The sequence below is a fragment of the Thamnophis sirtalis genome, unplaced genomic scaffold (assembly GCF_051295495.1).
Source record: "Thamnophis sirtalis isolate CommonGarterSnake01/CBP01778 unplaced genomic scaffold, rThaSir2_p1.2 scaffold_2, whole genome shotgun sequence".
Lineage (NCBI taxonomy): Eukaryota > Metazoa > Chordata > Lepidosauria > Squamata > Natricidae > Thamnophis > Thamnophis sirtalis.
Window position 1 is genome coordinate 138,447,547 of NW_028261382.1, and position 24,710 is coordinate 138,472,256.

The following is a 24,710-nucleotide window of genomic DNA, read 5'->3' on the forward strand; positions in this document are numbered from 1 at the left end:
TTGTAATTTAAACATGTTCTTTATTAATTACAACATAATGGTAATTTGTTTTTAGTTTAATTATGCACATATTCTACTTTCAAAATCTTGCTTTCATTTCAACATCTTTTCACTTTTAATTTTTTTTTATGTCTTTGAAAACTAAAGTAGTCTGTACCAGTTACAAAAAGAGTTGTAGAAATCCGGAGTTAACCCTACTTAAAATTTACACTTAAGCATTATATCTTATACTTAAATAAAACTTCCCTTCTTGATAGGCTTGGATTCCTGGGCACAAAATTGAAGAAAAAAAATACTACAAAGATGCTTACATCTTTGAATATATTTTCATAAATCTAGATTAAAAGGGAGGAAAAAATATCTTGGCTGAGGAATGAGCTGTGTAGTGCAAGGCGGCTTTCTGAAAAGCTGCCACTAAAAATCCTTAACATTTGATAACACTTGTTACTTTAAACAAAACTATTCTGGTCAAATAATTATTGATATAATATTATAAACTGTCTCTTCATAAATGAATATATTGTGATTAAAATATACAAGTGCAATACAGTTAAATACAGTGTGATGTATTATCACATCATCTTAAATTTCAGACAGTTAATTATAGTTAAGTGCTTTTTGGGAACAGTTGAATTTGTATGTAGAATCTTGTGTTGATAAATTTTGCTGTGCTTTGTTAACCAAGAATTTGTTATTACTACTTTTTTAATGGTTCTATTTCTATACTTTTCCATATATCTATAGATGCTATGCTTTAAAATACTACAAGTGGAATCCTAATCCAATGTTCTTTACCTGTGGTTAAAATTCCAAGATGAATACATCCTATGTTGCACATTTTCTTCTTTATTATTTACTTCAGAGCATAACCAGAAAAACAAGTTAAATTTAACATGCCACTAAAATCTTTAATTTGGATTTATGAAGTTTGCAAAATCATAATTTGTGTTTTTGGAAAATAGCTTGGAAAATCAACTAGCCATTCAAATTAACCTGGAGTAGAAATGCTTTGTAATATCCAAAGCTCAATGATCACACCTCTAATAATTTCCAGTTGCAGAAGTTAATCTGCATACTCAAAACAAACATACATGTTGTTGAAAGGTACATATTAAGGAGTCACTGTTATTCAAATCCAAGTGTAGAAGTGATACTGCAAAGTGACTTTATTAATTGGTTCTCAATTACCTATTTAATACAACACAGCACACTATTTCCCTCTTAAACCAGACTTTATAAATCATATAAATTATTTTATTATATTTCTCTATTTAGTCATAAAAGTTAAGAGTTCACATTTGGTAACAGGACACCAGTTTACAGAATAAAAGTAAAAAATACTTTGCACCTGTTCTGCAATCTGGCACTTGAAAGTACGGTTAGTAATAACATATTAAAAGGGAATGACAGCGAAGAAAATAACTCGTAGATTGAGTTAAAATCATGTTAGCTAAGTGAAAGACATCATCCTATGAACAAAATATTTATAAGTGACAAATGGGACTAAGAAACTGAAGTTCTCAATTGCTGCTACAGTGAAAAATTCTTCTATAGTTCAAGTTTTACAGAAAATGAATCCCATGCTATAAACACGCACAACCCCTCTCACTGTATTCCTATAAATATCAAATGTACATTCCTAAACATTTTCTATCAATGTTTCTTTTTATTTCCATTCCCCCTCTTCCATAAAGTACTTGAATTCAAAAAAGTTGAACTAAAAAGAATACAAATTCAACATTTGTTTAACAAATCTTTTTGACCTGCAATTTGAATAAATTGTTACTGGAAGACTGAACAGGTTTAAAAGTCAATTGCTATATTTCACTGGAAAATGTTGGAATTATTTTGGTCTTTTCTTCATTTATTTGATGCAACATTATCTATTCCCAGAATCTGCCTTGCACTGATAGGCTTAAAATTTATTTCAGCTGTTGTAATATCACGGTATTCAATATATCTGATTCTTGTAAAGTCAGGCTTTCATCTGTAAGTTCTTTATGTGGAAATGTAGTCAGAAGAACAAAGTCAGTTGTGGCAAACAAAGGTCGAGACTGGACAATAAAATTTCGTATATCTGTAATCCTGTTGGCATGAATAAAATTTATAATTTAGTTGTTGGTTCAGCAGAATTTTATGCTACTGTACTACACAATGGAAGATTGGAAGGAATTTTGGAGATCGTCTGTTCAATTCCAAGATCCTACAGTGCTTACCTATGTGTTTGATTAAATCTTTGTATTAAACGACTTCCATCAGCTAGACGAATCTGGATCTTAGTTGTTGGTACAGTGGCATCTATTGGAACAGTGGCATCAAGAAAAGGTTTGTTTTCTTCTTCTGGAGATGAAGGTGTGCTAACAATCTCAGGAGTAAGGCTAAAAGAAAATAAAACAAGGTACAGAAAAGATACAGGGCATGATTCTGGAATTCTTTGCAATCTCTTATTAGCATCTTTGTTCCTGGTCATGTTATCAGAAGCATATAGGTAGTCCTCGACCTACAGTCACTTAGCGAACATTCAAAGTTATGACAGACACTCCCAAAGGTACTTACAACTTGGTTCCACAGTTCTGATGGCCACCCCACTCTCAGTCACATGACCATGTTGTGGGAACTCAATAGCCTGCATATATGCCTGTTTACTTTCTTCCATGGGCACATGAAGGTGATTTATGATGTTTTTGCTGAATATGGTGTTTATTTCCATATTCTGATAAAAATGCTCTAAGTAAGTTTGCTAAACAACTACAAAGTTCACTTGATGAAAACTGAAAAAAGCTCTTAATGGTCATGTGATGATCCACTTTATGATCATCACAACTTACAACCATAACTGGCAGACTGCATTATGGTTGTAAGTTGAGGGCTACCTGCATAGAGGGCTACCTGCAAGAATGAAGCAGCCAGAAGCATTCCAATCATATTATTTTCAAACTTAATCTTTCTTTAGGTGACCTTTCCTGATACTAAATTTTGTCTCTTTGTGCTTAGCTTCAGACCAAGTCCAGGATCCCTTTCCAACATTCTGCTGGCGTGAAAAAGAATAAATAGATATATGTAATAACTGAAAGACAGCTAAAAGAGTAATTGAACATTTATCAGGAAGAGATTCACCAATGGCACTTAGTTGCAAATAGGAACCTCTGCATTTTATGCAAATAAAATTTTAAGTAATTTCCTTCAACGTAAGTATCGCATATATTTTAACAAAACTAATTATATAGTCCAGACATAGGTAACCTAATACTTCTCAGTTGCTTTGCATTAAAGCTCTTTCCAAATTACCACAATCATTTTGTCTGATAAATTTGAAATCAAGAAAATTTGGAGGGCATTACGTTGCTTATTCCTGATGTAAACTATTGAACTGTTATGAATAAAATTTGTACTCTTGCATACTTAATTTAAAGAACATGACTTTTGCAGGAGTAAAAATATTTTGCAGATTGCAAACACATATTGCAAGCAGATTTACTCTTCTGGGAAAAACTCTTGAGCAGAATCGCCTTGATTGAATATTTAGTTCTCATCCGTTTGTTTATAAACATTCAACTAATTGGTTTGACGTGTCTGGAAATTCTAATAAAATATGTGTAAAAAATGTGATTGTTTCATGGCCTTAACTATTTAATGAACTATATTTAGCTACTGTTTTTATTTTAATACTTTTGAGACAAGTATTTGCTATTATTTGTTCCATATTGAATAATTTAAGTAAACATTAACATTCAGCCTAGAAACTGGAAGACTGCCTTAGCATGATGGCAGCTTGGACCATTTTCTATCTCCCAGCCTTATGTAACAGGTAATTGGCAAACCACTTCCAAAAAAATCTTGCCAAGAAAATGGCAGTGAATTGTCCAGGCAATTAGTGGGTGTGAAGACTCGTTTGAAGGTATGGGAAAAAATGCAAAAAGCAACATACATACATACATAATCTTCCCCAATGCAGCACCTTTAAATGTATCAGTACTGCAACTCCTAGAAATCCCAGACCACAATACTCTAAACTGCTTTGTAATAGTGGCAAATATCTGTAGCTTGGGTGTAGGATGAGGATGAAGGTTTGTTTTCTGAGCTTGTGGGCTGATTTATAAACATTTCATTACCAGGCTAGTAACACCTTCAGTGGAGTTTAGAGGATGTCAGTGTTCTTCTATTTATAAGGACTTTGTGTGTGGGTGTATCAAATGAGGGTATTGTGATGGTTCAGCTGTGATTCTTGTAATGGGTTTTGTACATCAGGTCAGGGTCATTGGAAGGTAAAGTGATGGTGGTGGGGGTTGCATGCCTTGGTTGAGGGTCGGTGCTGTCTCTGGTTGGCTGTGTGGTTGATTTGGATTCCAAGGAGTTTGTAGGCTAGTTATAGGTCAATGTGTCTGTTGATGGAATTGCTTATGGAGCCAGGTTTCAATGAACTACAAGCATGCTGGGTGGTAGCATGGCTGATGATTTTTGTGTTGCTCCAATCAAACTGGTGCTGTTTGTTTTTGGTGTCGGTAGAGATTAAGGATTTGGAATCTTGAGGTTTGACTGCCAGCCAGTATTAGTAGATCCTTGTTTTTAATTGACATGTTTGTCCCATGTAGAACTGGTTGCTCTAAACTCCCACTTTCAACTGTAATTAATAACAGTTCAGTATAATTTCTTTTTACATGACTTTTAAAAAAAAAGAAACTAACCTTCCAAGTTTCTGACCTTCTCCACTGAAAGCTTTGAACTTCAGCCTAGGTCTTACATATTCCTGTTCTTGATGGTCTTCCATATCTAAATTAACTTGACCTCCATGCACTAGTCGTTGAATTTCATCAGGAATCTCTCTTAATAGCAGAAAAAAGAACAACAATGGTTTATTTTACGAGGAAACCTATAACTAAGCTGAACAGTAAAATGTTAAGTGATTTGTTTTTTGCCCAACCATATCTTTAACATTATATTTAAAAAGCTACTTAACAGATACACTGTTCTCTATAGCCTTGTATATATTTAAAGCAGGGGTGTCAAACTCAAGGGCCAAGGGCCGGATCTGGCCTACGGGGTGCTTAGATCTGGCCCACCCTGGAAATAGCAAAGGACCAGCCCATGGTGCCTCTGCCCAAAAAACAGAACTCAGGAGGGCAGTGCGTGGCCCTCCAGGGCTCCGTTTTCTCTGGCAGAGGGCTGCAGGAGGATTCCCCCCCAGCCCCACCCAGGCCACCATAGGTGCCCCTTGACATGAGCAACGTCAAACTGGCTACTCCAACCCTGGCCATGCACATATGGCCCCCTGAGGTCAAACATAATCCTGACGCAGCCCTCAATGAAATTGAGTTTGACACCCCTGATTTAAAGTTACCATTTCTTTTTGAAAAAATAAAAATAAGGGACGAACCTAAAAAAGGTTGATAAAGATAGAAAAAGAATAATGTTTTAACTTTATAAAGAAAAATTCAAGTGCAAAACCAAGAAAAACTTTATAAAACATGTATTCTAATAAAACTATATAAAATCAAACTCTATATAGATTTATTTTAAAAAGACAATTCCATTTCCATGTTTTTCACATAAATGTTAAAGGTTGTGCATTAATGTGTATCATTTGTACAATAAAAATTAAATGACCAAAATAAAGGATGAACGTTGAGTTTTTGACAAATAAATAAGTCTAACTTGTGCAAAGTAACAGGGTTACATGTATATTAATGTATACCTATAACTACTCTCACTACTGCATGTTAGATCCCTATAGCTTCCAACTGGTCTTCAAGAGCAGCCACAAGTAAAACGTATTGGAGTGATCCAGGGGAGTTGTACTAAGGCTGTGTCAGCAAAGGTATGGTTTTCTGATTCAGAAAATGGCATAATTAATGCACAACATGGATTTATGAAAAGGCCCTCTAAGGCATAACTGCTACTTGTTATTTGAGCATAAGCAATGAGTCTAGCAAGATCCCAAGATCTGCCGTGGGCAGATGACCCCAAAATCTACAGCTATTGTTTAAGAGTTGATTCTAAGCCTATTTTTCCTGGTCCAGACCCCCACAGCATCCAGGCACTGAGATAAAATCTCAGCATCCATGATCGATTGAGATATAGATCTGGGCATCATCATCATGCTTATGGATGAGTTCACCCATCCTCACAAAGTGATCTCATTCAGATGTTAAAATTATATTTCTGAGGTCCTCTGAACAGTTAGAGCAGTCTACTTCTTTGAGATCCTGATAATACATGAAGAGAAATCATGGTTGCCCAGCACAGTGGATTAAGCATATCTGCAGAAACCATAGGAAACAGACCAGCACTCAACTTGGCCATCATCCCATTCCCACATGCTAAGGGCTACCTTGATCCTTCAGCATATTGAGCCAACTGTACCCAGGTCAGTACACCACCAATGTGCAATTAGATGCCACTGCTGCTGTTACAAAAGCACTAACCGCTGAGCAAGCACTTACCATCACCAGCATCCAATATCCCATTGCCTAGCAGCTCCTCCAGCCACACACATAGTGCAATTCAACAGCTGTTTGGCAGCACTTGGTGATTGGAGCCACCAAGCAATTGGTCTCCCTATCGAGTTAGTCATCTCCATCTCCGGTGTCACTTATGGTTTCCATACTGACTTTGATTACTATCACGCTATTCTAGGAGTCTATTTCCCACAAGGCTGCTTCTTGCCAACTGTTCTGGAGCTTCAATGGTTTATGTTTCCACCACTACTTCTGGCAAAATCTTTAATATCCAGCAGCAGCTTCAATGGCACCAGAGGTCTCTCCTCCCCTTTTACTACCATCACCTTTGACTGTCATTAAATGCAATATATATCTACCTAAACTTTGGTACCCATCAGAAATTACTATCTTGCCTCAGCATCATTACAAAAATCTACAAATAAGTCTCAGAAGCACCAAAGGAAAAGCTGCATTCTACGAAGGACCAATAGACCGTAGTAAAATTATCAATAATACACTTTCAAAATGCATGAAGTTATACCATACGATAGGGAAAGCATGGAGAGCACATTGTCTGGAATTCTTTCTAACATCTTTAACCATGAGACCCATAGGAAATACCTTTTTTCTTCTCTATCCTGTTGTATCCATATAGTTCTAATCTTCCAACATGCTGTATCTAATAGCCTATTTCGCACTTTTCTCCATAGATAGTTGCCTCTATATGGGTGTATCTATGTGTCTGTGTGTGCATAGATGCATCTGGAATATGTATTTCCACTCCCTCCATTCATTGTTTCTGTATGTTTATTGATGTGTGTATTTTTTTCTTTCTGAGATATGATCAGGATGTCTTTTGCATTTTTGTTTAAGTAAGCTTCTATTCTCGTTTTATGTTCTATGTGTTTGTGTATCTGGGACTAGGTGCACCAGTGGTGGGATTCAGCCAGTTCGCACCTCTTCGCAAGAACCAGTTGATAACTTCCTAAGCAGTTTGGAGAACCGGTTGTTGGAAGAAATCTCATTTTATCTTTTTTCCACTTTACAGGGCTAATCCTGTAAGGAAGCCAGGAAGGAAACATTCTGGTGTTGTTTCTAGCTTCATCTTTATTGCTCTGCTTACAGAATCTGCCTCTCCAGTTAACCCTTATTACATTGTAACAGCTAAGGAGAAGCGCCCATCGACGTGAGTGATGTTGAGTTGGCCACGGCCACCCAGTCACATGGCCACCAACCCACGCCTACGCAGCTGGTCATTAGGGCAGAGAACCAGTTGTTAAATTATTTGAATCCCACCACTGAGGTGCATTGAGAAGGACATGACAGTCTATGGAAACCTGATAGAGCAGGAGTTCTGGAATGCTTTCCACCTTCATAGCAGTTCTGGCCTGGGGGAAGGGATGTTTAAGAAGTAAGCGTTGTAGCATTCCAAGCTGCCTTCCTTTATCTCCCATAGGGCATTTGGATTTTTTTTCTGGAATGTTTTCTTCTTCAATTCTTTGCTAGATCCAGCCTATTTTAGAAGTCAGTCTTTCTGTTGTTTGCTTAGCTCACTACACCCAATATGTGGATTCTGTTTTCTGACAAAGGTTTTACATAATTTATTTACATAATTTATTTCCAATGTGCCATTAAACTGGAAAGAACAAGCAAAAGATCTGGAGGATTTGAGAGAGCAATCTTTTTTTTATATGCCTTTTGCTAGTGTCAGCAGATATGCTTAATTACAATTCCAATATTTTCTGCTGAACATAGTTTGGAGTGACCGTTGTCTTACCTGAATGGTCCTTCTATGGGTGCTGCGAGGGGAATCCAATCATGGGTTAACTTTGTCCTTTAGCCTGGAGACTGAGTATGTAAATTTAGACCACGCCTCCTCTGACTGGACCGATTCAGTTTCGCACGAAGTCCGCCAAAGAAGTATGTCAATGTCAATCATGCCGTAGGCAATACAGGTACTAAGTCACGTTCGGAAAGTCCAGTCAGGAAAAAAGGTGAAAGGTTAGTCACAGAGTCACAATCAAGGTGGAGCCCTGACCAGCCAAAGCTGCGGGCGGGTTTGGATTCCCCTCGCAGCACCCATAGAAGGACCGTTCAGGTAAGACAACGGTCATTCTCCTGTGTGCTGCTCGGGGAATCCAATCATGGGATGTGCCAAAGCAATTAATTCCCAGGGCGGGAGCTAGGCTGGTCAGGCTCCTCCACAGAAGAAAAGACCCTTTGCAACACTCTCCGCCCAAAGGAGGCCTCAGCCGATCTTGTAGTGTCGAATAAATGGTGAGGGCAATGCCCAGGTGGCCGCCCTACATATTTCTTCCACTGACGCTTGCGTAGCCGAGGCCACTATAGTGGCCGCACTCCTGGTAGAATGAGGAGTAATACATCTGGGAACCGGCCGCGAGTGACTGTCGTACGCCAACGCAATACACGCCTTCAACGATCGGCCGATGGTGTCGGAAGACACTTTCTGCCCATGGACGAAGGCTGGAAGGAAACGAACAGTGCCTCCGACCTCCTGAACGATGCCGTGCGCTTCACATAACGTCGGAGAGTCCTACGAACATCCAGATGGTGCCACTGGCGTTCCTGAGGATGGGAGGGATGCGGACAAAAGTCCGGCAGGACGAGTTCCTGAGCCCTGTGGAATAATGAGTTGATCTTAGGAAGGAAGGTCGGGTCCAAACGAAGCACCACTCTGTTCGGGTGGAAGATGCAAAGATCCGCCAACTCCGACACTCATCTGGCCGATGTAATGACCACCAGAAACACAGTCTTGAGCGTCAGCAACCGGAGACTGATGGAGTGGATGGGCTCAAAGGGGGCAGATGTGAGAGCTCTGAGAACTAAGGTCAAGTCCCATGTGGGATAACGGTGCACCGTCGGCGGTCGTAAGTTAGAAGCACCCTTCAAAAAGGTTCTGACCCACGAGTGCTGAGACAAGGAGTGACCTTGACCTCCTCCAATCACCGTGGACAAGGCTGTGACCTGCCGACGGAGTGTGTTTGGCGCCAGACCTTTGTTGAGACCGGATTGCAAAAAGTCCAAAACTGGGGCAACGAGGCCTGGGGTCGACCCCGGTGCGGCGGCACCACCGACAGAAAGCCTGCCATGTGGCCTCGTAAATACGAGTAGTGGATGGACGACGGTCAATAACATCGCTGGAATAATGAAGGGCCGTTAAAATAGCCCGCTCACGTGCCACACGGCTAACTGTAGCAACTGGGGGTTCGGGTGGACGAGAACTCCCTGGTTGAGCTGAATCTGATCGTCCGGAATCCTCCAGGGACGTGAAACTGACAGATGGACGAGGTCTGCATACCAGGGCCGTCTGGACCACATCGGAGCGACTAGCAGCACTTCCGCCTGCTCTGTCAAGATCTTCTGAATGACCGATGGAAGGATCGGAAGAGGGGGAAAGGCGTAGAGAAGGCCGGCCGGCCATGGACTGCGCAGAGCATCCACCCTCTCCCCTCCGGGAGCCTGGTACCTGGTGTAAAAACATGGCAGTTGTGCATTGTGCGGATGTGCAAACAGGTCCACCTCGGGTCGACCGAACCGGCGAGAGAGCTCCTGGAAGAGAATGGGGTGGAGTTGCCACTCCCCTAGATACACAGTGGCTCTGCTCAGCCAATCCGCCTGCGTGTTGGCCACGCCTGAGATGTGTTCCGCCCGAATCCACAAGAGTCTGGACTCCGCCCAATGGTGCAACTTCTCCGCCTCCAGCATCAGGGCCCTGGAATGGGTGCTCCCCTGATGGTTGATGTGAGCCTTGGAGGCCACATTGTCGGTCAAGACCAACAGGTGGTTGTGTGTCACAATGTTCCGAAACTCTAGAAGGACTAGGCGGATGGCGCGTAGCTCTAGCCAATTTATGCTGTTCGTCAATTCCTGGTCCGACCAGCGCCCTTGAGCCACTCTGTCCAGGGCATGGGCTCCCCATCCAAACAGGCTGGCATCCGTCGTGACCTGGATGCCTTCCGGCTCCTTGAAGGGGCATCCCTGGAGAAGTCTGGAGGACATCCACCCTGAGGGGTTTGCTCGGAAGCTGCACCTTGATCTGAGAATGACTGGTGTGCGCTCTCTGGAAGGGTAGGAGAAACCACTGGAGCATGGAACCTGGCCCAGGGAACCACGTTGATGCAGGAGATCATCTTCCCCAGCAGTTTGGACAGCGTTGCGAGCGGTAACAGTCTCTGGGACAGGACTTGATGCGCGAGGTGTTGTATGCTCTGCCGTCTCTCCGGAGACAGGGAAACTTCACACGTCACGGAGTTGATGATGGTCCCTAGGTGAAGTAGGGACGTGGTGGGACGCAAATGGCTTTTGGGTAGGTTGAGGACAAAACCATGACTGCGCAATGAGTCCATCGTGACTTGCAGATCCCGCAGGGCCTGGTCTCGAGATGGCGACAGCACCAATATGTCGGCTAAATAACAGTTGATGCGTATTGGAATCGAGCGAAGGGAGGCTGCCACCACGGCCAGGAACTTGGTGAACGTGCGCAGAGCCGAGGATAGGCCAAAAGGCAAGGCCTGATATTGAAAATGGCGGCTGTTGAATTGAAACCGCAGAAACTTCTGATGCGCCGGATGTATGGGCACATGGAGGTACGCTTCCTTGATATCGACTGATGTCATCATGTTGCCTTGGCGGATGGAGGCTAATATGCTCTTGAGAGATTGCATTTTGAATTTTTGGTATTTGATGTAATGATTAAGCCGTTTCAAATCTAGGATAGCCCTCCATCCCCCGGAGTTCTTTGGTACTAGGAACAAGATGGAATAGAACCCTAGGCCTTCCTGCCCCTTGGGCACTTGTTCTATGGCCCTGATGGTGAGAAGATGGTGTATCTCAGCGTCCATGAGGTGCCGCTTTGTCGGGCACCTGGGTACGGGGCACCTGATGAACCTTCTCGGGGGGATGGAGAGAAATTCTAAAGTGAGGCCCAGTCTCACGACCTGAAGGGCCCAGGCGTCGGACGTGATCTCCGCCCACTGATGAGCGAAGGCCAGGAGACGCCCCCCCTATGGGTCCTATCCCCTGCGACTCACCGGTACCTCTGAAATGACCGGTTGCCTGCTCCACGGAAGGGCCTCTATTCTGGGATTGCGCCTGATTCTGTTGGCGACCCCTATTCCTGGTTCCGGCATGGTCCTGGCCGCGATCCTGCATCTGGGAAAAAACCCTGGTGTAGTTGGGAACATAGGGAGCAGGGGCGAATCCCGAGTCCCCAGCCTGAAAGGGCTGTCGCCTATTATAAGGCTGCTGCCTCCTGCTGGTACGACCATTGGTAGAAGGGAGGACCTTGCGCTTATCCCTTGTCTCAATGAGGATGGGATCCAGAACTGAACCAAACAAGGCCCCGCCCTTGAAGGGCGTAGACGCGAGGCGCCACTTGGACTTGACATCAGCCTGCCAATGGCGAAGCCATAGCAAACGCCGAGATGCCACATTAGAGACTACAGCCCGGGAAGCAAACTTTGCTGCACTAAGGGTGGCATCTGCTGAAAACTCCAATGCCGCCATCAGTTTGGTGATATCCTGATGAAGGCGCATTTCCTCCGGGGCAAGCCTACTCTGTAACTGCTTAAGCCAAACCAAGGAAGTCCTATTAAAGAAGGAAGCCGCAGTGGCCGAGTGTAAAGCCCAGGCCGCAACCTGATGGGTCTTGCGAATGACCGTCTCGGCCTTGCGATCCTCAGCCTTCAAGCCCTCTGAAATTTCCGAAGGAATTAATGCTGGCGAGGCAAGAGCAGCAATAGGGGCATCTACGGTGGGGAACTGAAGGAGACCCTCCAATTCTGGAGTAGACATATATAGCTTCCTATCCCCATTACCGGGGGGGTTAACCGCAGTCGGTTGATCCCACTGCTTTTGAATCAAATCAAGAAAGAGCTTGGGAGATGGAATAACATCCTGCAAGGCCACCTGTTCAGCGAAGAGGCGCTCGGTGGCACCCAAACCCACAGCTGTACTCTCTTTAGAAGCTGCCTCCCCCATGTGGGTGGTGGTCTTGGCCTTATACAGTAAAGATTTGAACAGAGCATGCCAGAATAACCCGGGGGCAGTAGGCTGGTCTCTAGGTAGGCCTTCATCATCGGAAAATTCCCTATCAATAAGTTCACCTTCCTCCACTAAAGCTGATTCCTCACTAAATACTGAGGTTAGAGGCGAAGGAGGATGTGTTTGCAGAAGGGAGGAATCCCCTTGCACTACCTGGGGAACTAGGCCCGAGTGGGCCGCAATGGGCCTAGGAGCCTGGGCCCTACGCAGTAACTCTGCATCCACTCCCTTAGAAATAGCCTCGGATATCATGAGGTATAAATCAGTAGGGAGGCCTAAATCCTGGCCCTCCATAGGCCTGAGGCCTGCAGCTGTGGGCGTGAATGTGGCAGAAGGCCCAGCACGCGGGGGCGAACAAAGGGAAGCCCCACTAGCCTCTGAAATAATTGGGGGGGGAGCGAGGCCCCAAAACCCCTTCCTCAGGGAGTGGAGCCTGGGGCAGCTGAATATCAGGAGACCAACCCTGCTCATGTACACGCACCGGAGAGACACTTTGTGGCACCAGAATCAGGGGTGGACAAATGGGAGCCCCAGAAGCCTTTGGTGGAACCTTGGCCTTGTCTTTGCGCTTATGCGACTTATCCCGGGCAGTGGATGAGGCTCAAGGCCTACTACTGGAGGCCCTGGTGGCAGCCCTGCCGGGCCTAGGGCTAGCCCCCCCACTCACCAGGGGAACGGGGCTCTGAAACTGGCTCTACAGTACCTTTAGCTACTGATTGATCAGCCATGATATGAGATATTTGAAAGAGCTCAATCACTGAAACAAAGAGATCCAAATTGCGCACCACCGCCAAGTCGCCACGTGGAAGCAGAGGCTTAGACAAAGCGACCTCCTCTCTGAGTCAGCAGCCTCAAGTGAGGGAAAGGGGAGGATCGCCGGAACTGCGCAGACTCCAACGCGCGAAATAGCTCGCCCCACCTCCTTCGGGCGTCTCCACGCATGCGCGAAATCGCCCTCCAAAATGGCGACCGGCAGCAAGGGCGCGAAATTTGAATCGCTAACGGCGGGGAGACTCAACTGCTGAGCCACGCAGCCCACCGGGCAGCCGCTCCGGCGACCGAACGAGAAGGAGGGGGGGCAGCCTGATCAGGCAACAGCCCAGGAATCGACCGCGCCCACAGGCGGGCTCCATCCGGTGCTGGGCGGCTCACCAACCCAAACGCGCCGAAGTGAATCAGAGGGCAAGCAGCAAAGCCGCTTCCGAAAGCCGGCTTGATCGTCCGGCGCTCCAAGCTGCCGAGTTTCCAATCCCTTAACGCGGGAAGGCAGCAACGGTGAGGAATTGGGCTGGCAAAGACTGCCGCCTCCACCCCAATCAGATAGAAATCCACAGAAGAGAACTAATACTGCTAAATCCAAAGAAATCATGAGAAGTTTGTCAATTAGTCAGAGAGAGAATTGAAAGACGTCTCGTTAGGCTGGACTGAGTAAAGAAAACTGGATTGGTCCAGTCAGAGGAGGCATGGTCTAAATTTACATACTCAGTCTCCAGGCTAAAGGACAAAATTAACCCATGATTGGATTCCCCGAGCAGCACACAGGAGAATTTAATGTGCTATTCTATCTCTAACTGCTCTTTGAAATAAAAAACATATTTTTGAAATATTTGTAAATCAATACATTTTTGTAAATCACACAAGCATGATTTGCACAGGTCAAATCTAGGAAACATAATTCTTTAGTAATCATCATTATTACTAAATCATTATTATAATTATTATTTGCTTTGGAAATCAAAGGAGTACTAATTGGTTGCAAATAACTTTTTCTTTCTTACATATTTATTATTTCCCAGTTCATCCATCTCTTTGAACATTCATATTAATTAGAACAGTCCACTTGACATTAGTGGATTGGTGCTCCAGAAATGAAATCCCTTTCTTCCCAGAAACTTGCCTGATTCTCTTAAGAATAGAGATAAATCAATTAATTAAGATTACAGCACTAGCTTTTTATTTAATTTTTTAGGTAGGTAAACAGAAAGTTTTTATAGAAGACATTTTTCAAATCAAGCTGTTTTGACAACATCTCTTGCATCTATCTTAGTTTTTTTATTTAGTGATTTAAGTTTCTTTTTGCAAAGGGCAAATTCTTCCTCTATCTGGAAGCTCTCTTAATTTTTTTTTCCAGTTTTCCTAAAGCATGTGGCAAAAATATCTTGATGTAATGCTTAAGATGCTGAACTGGAAACTGAGAAACTGTAAGTTATAGTTCACTCTTAAGCATGAGAATAGGATAGAGGACTTTGGGCCGTCATCTTCTCTCAGTGCAATTGACCTCACGGGGTAGTTGTTGTGGGGGAAAATAGAATCAGGAACACTTTATGTATCCCTTAAATATACAAAAATAAGCAACAACTAAAAATTAATTTAGTTAATTTTACACAATATTTTTTGTAACGCAAATAAACCGGGCAGATGGTTAGCTTATCAGATTAGGAAAAAAACGAAAACTCGAAATGTAACCAGATTGATTTATAGAGGGAAGGAGGTGTTTCAACAGGAGGAGATTCAAAAGGCATTCCGGGAATTCTTTACACAATTGTATAAAGGGGACAAAATTAAGGGTTTAGACATAGACAAATACTTAGATAAAGAGAAAATACCCCTAGTTAGAGAAGAGTACAGGCAAAAGTTGAACCAACCAATAACCTCAGGGGAAATCTTGCAGGTAATCAAACAACTAAAGTTAGGGAAAGCGCCAGGCACAGATGGCTTGACAGCGGTTTACTATAAAAACTTACAGTTAGAAATGGTAGAACCTCTTAGAGAACTATTTAATAAAATTCAAACGGAAGGTAAAGTGCCCCCATCTTGGAAGACAGCGTTTATATCGTTGATACCCAAAGAAGATCAAGATATTACCCAACCAAAAAATTATAGACCTATCTCATTACTTAATGTAGATTATAAAATTTTTACTAAAATACTAGCAAATAGGTTAATGGTGGTTATTCAACAATTGATACATACCGACCAAACAAGTTTTATACAGGGGAGACAGATGAAGAGTAATGTTAGACTAATCATTAATGCATTAGAATATTTGGGAAACAACAACCAAATCCCTGCTGCGTTCATATTTCTGGATGCTGAGAAGGCCTTTGATCGAGTTAATTGGCAATTTCTGTTGAAGATATTGCAAAAAATGCAGATAGGAGATAGCTTTTTACGGTCAATTACAGCAATATACCAACAGCAAACAGCTCAAATCATAGTCAACGGAAGTTTAACAGACTCTTTTCAAATTGGAAAAGGTACAAGACACGGCTGTCCTTTGTCCCCACTATTGTTCATTATAACTTTGGAAGTATTATTGAATAAAATACGGGGCTTGGATGGTCTAAAAGGGATCAAGATTAGGCAGCAAGAATACAGAGTCCGTGCTTTTGCGGATGATTTGGTCATAATATTGGAACAACTGCAGGAATCTAGTATGGTTTTAATGAACACGATTAATCAATATGGTCAAGTGTCTGGTTTTAAAATAAATTTAGGAAAAACCAAAATATTAGCTATAAATATGAATACTAAACAAAAGGAAGAACTAGGAGGGATGCTAGGATGTGAGGTAGTTAAAAAAGTCAAATATCTTGGGGTCAATATTTTAGCCTCAAATGGGAAACTATATAAGCATAATTATGAAACACTTTGGCGGAGTATACAGATAGAGATGAAAAAATGGGAGAAATTGCACTTATCTTTGCTGGGTAGGATAGCGGCAGTGAAAATGAACATTTTACCAAATTTTATTTCTTTTTCAAATGCTACCTATACTTAAAAAAGATGCGAATCTTTTAGAATGGCAGAAGGGTATCAACAAATTTGTATGGGCTGGAAAGAAACCGAGGGTAAAGATGAAAATAATGCAAGATGTACGCGAGAGAGGAGGCTTGAAATTACCTAACCTAAAATTATATTATGATGCAGTGGCGCTATCCGCAATTAGTGATTGGACCCATTTAACTAATGATAGAATACTGAATATCGAGGGACATGATCTGGTATATGGTTGGCATGCTTACTTTTTATTCAACAAAAAATTGGATAAGAACTTTAAAAGTCATATCTTAAGAAATGCTTTATTGCGGGTCTGGAAAAAATATCAACATAAACTAAATGATAAGTTACCCATGTGGGCAATTCCTAGACATGCAATTGAAAATATGAATATAGAACAAAAACACGATAGAACCACTTACAGACAACTTCTCACTTTGGAAAGGGGGGTTCTACAACTAAAATCTTTAGAGGTATTGAAAGAGGAGAAGGTAGTTCAAACATGGTTCCAGTATGGCCAATTACAGGCCAGGTGGAAAATAGACCAAAAAACTGGTTTTATCCAAATTGAGGATAATTTGTTTAAACAAATAAGAGATCAAAGCTTAATGCATATAAAGAGGATATATAATGTACTAATACAGATGGATTCGGAAACAGAATTGGTTAAAGATTGTATGATAAAGTGGGCTCAGAATATTGAAGAACCAATAATGTTGGACACGTGGGAAAGAATATGGGTAAGAAATGTGAAATTTACACAAGCACAAAACCTGAGAGAAAATTTTTATAAGATGTTTTATAGATGGCATTTAGATCCTAAAAAGCTGGCTTCTATGTATCCGAATGTACAGCCTAAATGTTGGAGATGTGGTTCTCTCGATGCTACATATTTTCATATATGGTGGACTTGTCAAAAGGTTAAGGCATGTTGGATAAAAATCTGGTGGATCATGCAAAATATCTTTAAAAGAAGGATAAAATTTACTCCTCAGTTATTTTTACTAGGTATATGTACTGACTTTACAGCGGTAGAGACCAACTTGGTTCTGCACCTAATAACGGCAGCAAGACTGTTGGTGGCGCAATACTGGAAGAAGGAAGACTTGCCTACAACTCAAGAATGGACATTGAAAGTTACAAACCTAGCCAAGATGGCTAAAATATCGGCATATCTTAAAGACCACTCAAATGAGAGATATACACGAGACTGGAAAAAATAGATTGACTATACACAAAACAAATACGGGACTAAGAAATTCCAGATAGCCTATGCTTAAGATTAGGAATAATTTAAACTGCTTAAAGTTTGTGCTGAGTTCAACGCAGAGATGTTATTGACTTTCTTTTTTTTAAATTTCCTTTGCCTTAATATATTTTAGACTGTGTTTGTTAAAAAGCTACACCGTGTACGGGCTCTGGGACGTCGGGGGGGGGGGGAAAGGGAGGTGGGGTCTTAGGGGGGAGGGGGGAGGGGGGATATATAGTATGTGCTAGATACTAAAGTAACACGATTGCACTTGTATACTGTTGCTCTTTAATTCCAGTGTAAAAATAGGACAAGCTGAATATATTAATAGATAGTAGAAATACACCGAAGGGAGAAGTAGAGGGAAAGAAAAAGAGGGGTAGAGAGGGTGGGAGAGAGGATTGGAGGGAGGATGAGAAGGAAGGGAGGGAGTGTATTGGGAGAGAGGCGTGGTAGAGGGGGAGGGGAAGTAGGGTAGAGGGGAATGATGGTGGGAAGACGGAAAGTTGGAGGGGGATGAAAGAAAGGGTGTATGGAGGGTCGAAGAGGTACATTGGGTTTCTATTTTGGGGGGTATTATTGACAAGAGGAATGGCTGTGTTTATTGTTTAATGTTATATGGCCCCGGTTCTGTACAGTATATGTGTGACTGTAAGAAAATGAAAATGGAAAATAAAACCATCTATGTAACAATAAAAATTAATTTAATTTAAATGGGACCCTATGGTAGTTTTTGACATTTTCCTCCCAACATCATTTAACACATGTGGATTTTTTAAGAAAATACTTTTAATTCGGCAAAAAACATTTTACTCTCAGAATTTCATCTGACTTTCTTGTGACAGATCATGTACTGTATCTCAGATTCATTGGCAAATCTAGCATGATATCCTACTTAATGAATAGAAAATCTACAAAAATATCAAGGCAATGAAAATGTATACCAATGTATTATTGTACTCACTAATATTATAAACCTACCCTCTTTTAACAGATTCAAGAAACTGAGCATTCACTGGATCTGTGTAGGATCTCAGCTCTCCATCATCTAAGCTGAAGCCATTCCTCCACAATTTAAGCAAGATCTCAACCTATTGATAAATCATAATAATGATTTATAAATTATGATTTTTGAAGACATAGATTGTTTCTACCAATACATATTGGCCTGTTTCTCAGTAGTATAGCACTTAATTTAAAATGACCATCTGAATCTTTTAAAACTATACAATAATTCCAGTTCTGAATCTTTCTAACTATTGGGAAATAAATAGCTACAAATGCAGAAGTTGCAGTATACAGAAATGCAGAAGGTGCAGCTTGCCAAACTAGAGCACAATATTTATAGTAAAAAGTCCTCCCTTATGATGTTAGCCACCCTTCTGCTTTTTAATGCATCATCTATTTCCTAACTAGATAGCTGTGGATAGTTTTTTCAAGATACTTCTTATCCAATTGGAAAAAGTAGTAGTTTGACAAATATTCTGCATCCAAGAATATTAGGAATGATAGCTTCTACTTTATCCTGCACAAGAGATTCTCTTCATGTAGAAAGACTCATGGCCCACAGTCCTCTATGATGAATCATACTATTGCCTTCTGCTAATCCTGGCATTTAACATAACTAGGTCAGGTAGGAAACTGAATCAAACTTTAGTGCATTGTAACGATCACATATGAATTCATGCTGTACATAGGAACCATTAATTAGTGCTGAAGAGCCTAGAGCAGAACTTGCTAATACAGCACAGTAGGCCTCTATATTGACATATCCATTCTTCAGATATACTAAATATAAGTGTAGACCAGGGGTGTCAAACTTGCAGGCTGCAGGCCAGATGCATCATGCAATGACGACGCAAACTCCTGGTTTAGTGAAGGGGGGAAAAGTTGCAATATGTCACATGACGACAATGTGTCATTGCAAGCTTGACATCCCTGGGGTAGACCATAAAGTATTTGTTCCTTTGTTGTAAGAAATCAAATCAGTAAAACATAAATAAGCTATTCAATTTATTAAATTTATTAAAATATTGTCACTATTAAAACAGCACTTTTCTAACAAAACAATATTTATTCAGAACAAAGCCATATTCTCAATTCAACCAAAGGCATCCGGAAAAGGGACTACCTCTCGCATGACAAACAAAGTAAAAGGCCTTTCTACTTGATCTTCTGATCTTCTTGATCAGGCAGAGAGAGATGGGAAGAATGAACATCTTAAGTATCAACCTAAAACTAAGATTCTAACTTAAAACATTAGTCAGGTAACCCACAACATAATGTATTTAGAAGAATACATTTTTCTGTGCTTTCTTTTTATGAGTATCACATTTTCATGTTTAAGTGTGCATATCTCTAGTATAGAATACAGAAGCACAAATACAGTTAACCAAATTAGAAAGATATTTAGTAGTAACCACAGAGTTTACATTTTGGTACTTATATGCAACTTAAAGTGAAATCTACTTTGGAAGAATCATATTGATTCTCTTTTAATAGAGAATTTTATTTATCATACTTTTACTTACGTCTTGCCCATACTGATTTTCTCCATGTACATATTCAGAATGCTTCCGAGCAGAGTCTCCCAGTCTGTATCCACCACCAGAAAATGACTAAATATTTAAAATAAAGATCTGCATTATAGGTAAGACTACTTACTTTTAACAACTTATACACTATTTATGAATGAGTTCATTATTATTAACTACAGTTTTTAAAAATATGCTGGGTACTGTTAGAAATGGAAGAAAACAGTCTATTAAGTCAATCTGTAAATTAGAAACACTTTTCTTTTGTTGCTACAAACACAACTAGAAAAAATCAAAATCAAATGAATTCATCTTATCATTATTAAATGATAAACATATCCAGAACTATATTTTGTGGCCAGTGACTATTGCATTTGATAGCTTATAATTCGGGATAGAACAATGCCATGTTTTCCCCAAAGAAATTAGATTATGTGGAGTTCATGCAATAAATGTAGACCGAATCCATATATCATATCAAACAGTTTGTAATTAAAACAACATCTGAAAATATAGTTTGCACACTCGTTACAAATAAGTGGTGGTTTCACTGATAAACTGAGACTCTAGTTGTCAATCTGCTTCTAGAAACTACTAGTAAGAATGAATAATTTAAAATGCTTCATTGGTTAGATTGCATCTAGTACATAGATAGTCCTCAACCTACAATTACAACCGGGACAAGCATCTCCGTCGTTGAACTAAGTGGTAGTTCAGTGAGATACCCATGTTTTTGCTTTGTTCAAAGACCAAAAGACCAGCATTCCCAGTTGCAATCACTGGGTTGTTCTCGAGTTGTTACATAGACAAAGTGAAAGAACTGCCTGGCAAGTTCAGCTTCCCTTTGGGCATGGAAAAGAACTGTTCCTCTCAGCCGCTTGCAACCTCCACTGTTGGCTTCTACATTAATTTTCTGGGGAAGCCAGCCAAGAAAATTGCAAATGGCAATCACATTACTGCAGGACATTTGGCTGCTTGTCATAAGTTTAAACACCCAGATTGCAAGCATGCAATCAGGGGGTGATGGTACAATGTTCTGCAATGGCCAGAAGTGTTTTATGGGTAATATAGCACCTTTCTGAGGTTGTCATAATTTCAAATCATTGTTAAACAAATGGTTATGAGTTGAGGATTATTTTTACTATGCCCAGTTTGCTTGCCACAATATTAGAAAACTGAAAAAATGCAAGGAATGCAGAAAAGAGTAACAAAGATAGTGAGGCTAAATCCTCTGAAGACCATTTAAAAGAACTAGGCTTGTTTGCCAACAAAAGAGAAGGCTAACAAATGACATAACAGCAAGGGCTGTTACCAGGAAAAAGTATCGATTTATTCTCCCTAGTGTCTAAGTATAGGATAAGACTCAACGGATGAAAGCTTTATAGAGAAAGATCCAAATACAAAATAAGGAGAAATTTGCTGACTGTAAGAACTACTAGGTAGTGGTACAGCATGTACCACATGGAAAGATCCATGGATCTTTCAAACAAAGTTCTGACAATGATTTGTCTGGGGTGGTGTGAAGACTCCTGCCCTAATCAGGCAGTTGAATTAGAATTTACCAACATTCATAGCTTTTTGAGTACAATTTAAGCATGATTTTAAGATGAATCAAATCTCAACACAAATATTTTTGCATTAAAATAAATGTTCTAGAAAAATGTATATACACACTTTAGCTTTATTGCAGTCCCCTGAAGCTCTTGATACTTCATCCAAAGGAACTGCCCCATGTTCTCTTGCTTCTTTGAAAAGTTCATCAACTATTTTACTGGAGGACATATTGCCAGATGACTCAACAATTCTGTATTCTGTATCGCCTGAGTAAAATCTTTTTTTTTAAAAAAAAAAACAATTAAAGTCAAAGCTTTTAAACAGAAATTCATCTTTCCAACATAAAATCCACATAAAATCCAGAAAAAGATTTCCACATAAAAGCAGTTAAAACACTTAAAAGCAAGGAGTATGCATAAGTAGCATCTGCAACTCTTTAAACCAAACACAACTTTTTCAGGGATCATATGGCAGTCGTAGAGCACAGTTGCACAATCCTGGGAAAAGACAAAATTGCTATACCAATTGCACTTAGACTTAGATATCGCTTCATACTGCTTTACAGCTCTCTCTAAGCAGTTTACAGAGTCAGCATATTGCCCCCAGCAATCTGGGTCCACATTTTACCCACTCGGAAGGATGAAAGGCTTAGTTATCCTTGAGCTGCTCAGAATCCAACTCCTGGAGTGAGCAGCGATTTAGACTGCAGTATTGCATTCTAACGACTATGTCACCTATGCGCACACAGACCACCTGTAAGGACTTTGATATTCCAGACAAGAAGAACATCACTGTAGGAAGGAGTATTAGGTATATTCGCCATCTTGAGTTCTTTATAAAAATAATAAAGGTAGGATATAAATAAATGAAAATAAAATAAATATAATAAATCAAATGTTTTATTTTTTGGTACCTTTGGTTATCCATGTCATCACTCATACTTCTTTCTGGTTTTCTCAAATTTCTAGAAGAAACAAGAAAATTTATTCATAATATTATTTGTTAATGGTACCATCAATCTTTTATTCCATTGTATTACAAAAAAATCAAAACAAAACCCACTTTCCTATGCTGTCTAAAATTATAAATTTTAATTTATTATAAATTATAAATACAAAAAAGTTAGTAAATTAGTTTTAAATTAAACTAATTTGAGATATAGAACTTAAATATATGACTAAATTCATCAGTCTATAGAAAATTGATAGTAGAATCGTAGTTTCATTAATTTTAGCAGGGTTAAAGTAAAGCTCTATGGTAGTCAAATGATTTCCTAAATGAAATACAATTGTTTGCTTAAAAATAAGTTGTCACATGTTTAATAGAATTTACTCCCATATAAATAAGCACAATTTATACTCACAATATTAAATATATTTCAATATCAATGATTCATTAAAATGCTTGCTGAATATTAATATTTCTCACATGTATGTTTATAGAAACTATCACAATCATTTCAAACTATTCTATCTTCCAATATCTACAATGAACATTTTTTGTACCTTTGCACTGGTAATCGGGGGTGAGTGGCAACTCTAGTTGTTGGTTTGTCTGAATGAGGTGGTTGTCTTTTAATTTCATCTTCATATAATCCAGCCAATGCCAACTACACGGAATATATGAATTAATCAGTGTCTATTGATCCAAGAAATGAAATAATATGAGCTATTTTCAAATGCAGGGCTGGGTGGCAAGGAACAGTATAGATAAGTAGTCAAACACTGACAGTTATTTTTTCATTAAAATCTCATGATTGAAGAACAATATTTGCCAAGTGAATACTTCTTAATACTGATGTTATTACATTTATTACTAGTCTAAAACGGCAAAGTAAGATTAAAGGCAGTGAATAGAACAAGCTCACAGTAGGTAGCTGTTGACTTTCTGGAACTTCGCTGAACTATTGGTTCTTCGACATTGAGAATGCTAGTTTGAACTCCTGGGAATTCATTTACAAAAATTGGGGGGGGGGGGATATACTTTCCACCTGTCAAAAGTTTCAATGTCTACAATGAATGAAATTTGATATTATAGCTAAGATTATCCTAAACTCAACATAGGGTATATGCTACAGCTCATATAAGAAGAAAAAATTGATGATAGCAAATATAGTGTGTCTGTCTGTCTGTCTGTCTATCTATCTTAATATATTATAGATGCCATGATTTACAATTATGGAATTCAATTTCACCAATATTAAAACACGTACATACATTTCTCTAATATTTTGACACATCTCCTTTCTGCAAGATCTATGTGGAAGATTTTAAGTATGCGGAAGAAATAAAGACCCATATGTACAATGTATATGTGGATTAGGTTAGTGCTATTACTATTGCTGATCATATGATGGATCTTTCTCACTCTTTCAAAGAAAAATCTTCTGGCAATAAAAGGAAAAGAAAACATGCTATTGATCTGATCTATGGTCCTCAGATCCATTAAATAAAACCAAAGGCATCTACTCAAAACAGGCAGCTGTCAATTTATTCTCTCAGATAAGGATCACTCCACTTTCCCTTGATCAGGAAATCGCCGCTTCACTTTCTGAAGCGGAGCGAGTGTCACAGGGAAGGGGAGAGCCAACACTGCCAAGCCTCTGCTTATAGGCTCCCGACCTTCAGCATCTCTCCCCAGTCTTCTACCTGCAGATCCCGAACGGTGGGAGGCCGTCCGCTTGAACGGGGTCCTTTCTGCCGCCCAACGCCACTCGGCTCGCCTGTTTCTCCTGCTTCCTCCGCCTCGTCCTGCCGTTTCCCGTCGTCCGCCATCTTGGCAGGAAAGGAACGGCTCCTGGGAGCCCGTACTACAGAGATACTCTAGGAGATGGGTGGAATCCTTGAGGAATTCTTCCGGCAGCAAGGGTTGCCGTGGCAACGAGGTCTTAAAGGAGGGCCACTTCGCACGCCCGGCCTCGCCCCATCTTCTGCGTGGCTTGCGCGTGCGCATGTTATGTGGGTTCCTCTTTCTCTGGGTCTAACGATTATTTGGGGAGGTCTAGTATAATGCTTCCTTCTAGTTAAATAAACAATTACTTCTCCGCCTAAATTTGAAATAGTTTGCTCCCATGTTGATACTTGGTAGATTCTT

At 40.3% G+C, this 24,710-nt stretch overlaps 1 protein-coding gene across 1 annotated transcript; it reads right to left on the reverse strand.

Annotated features, from left to right (window-relative positions):
* Positions 1-24,470, reverse strand: UBXN2B (UBX domain protein 2B). The gene is made up of 9 exons (XM_014075716.2): positions 24,266-24,470; positions 23,123-23,226; positions 22,531-22,581; positions 21,738-21,894; positions 20,061-20,147; positions 18,511-18,620; positions 4,686-4,823; positions 2,217-2,378; positions 1-2,085 (listed from the first exon to the last, which is right to left on the reverse strand). The coding sequence occupies exons 1-9, from the start codon at positions 24,389-24,391 to the stop codon at positions 1,923-1,925; spliced, it is 1,098 nt and encodes a 365-aa protein (XP_013931191.2). The 5' UTR covers positions 24,392-24,470; the 3' UTR covers positions 1-1,922.
* Between the last annotated feature and the right edge of the window lie 240 nt (positions 24,471-24,710).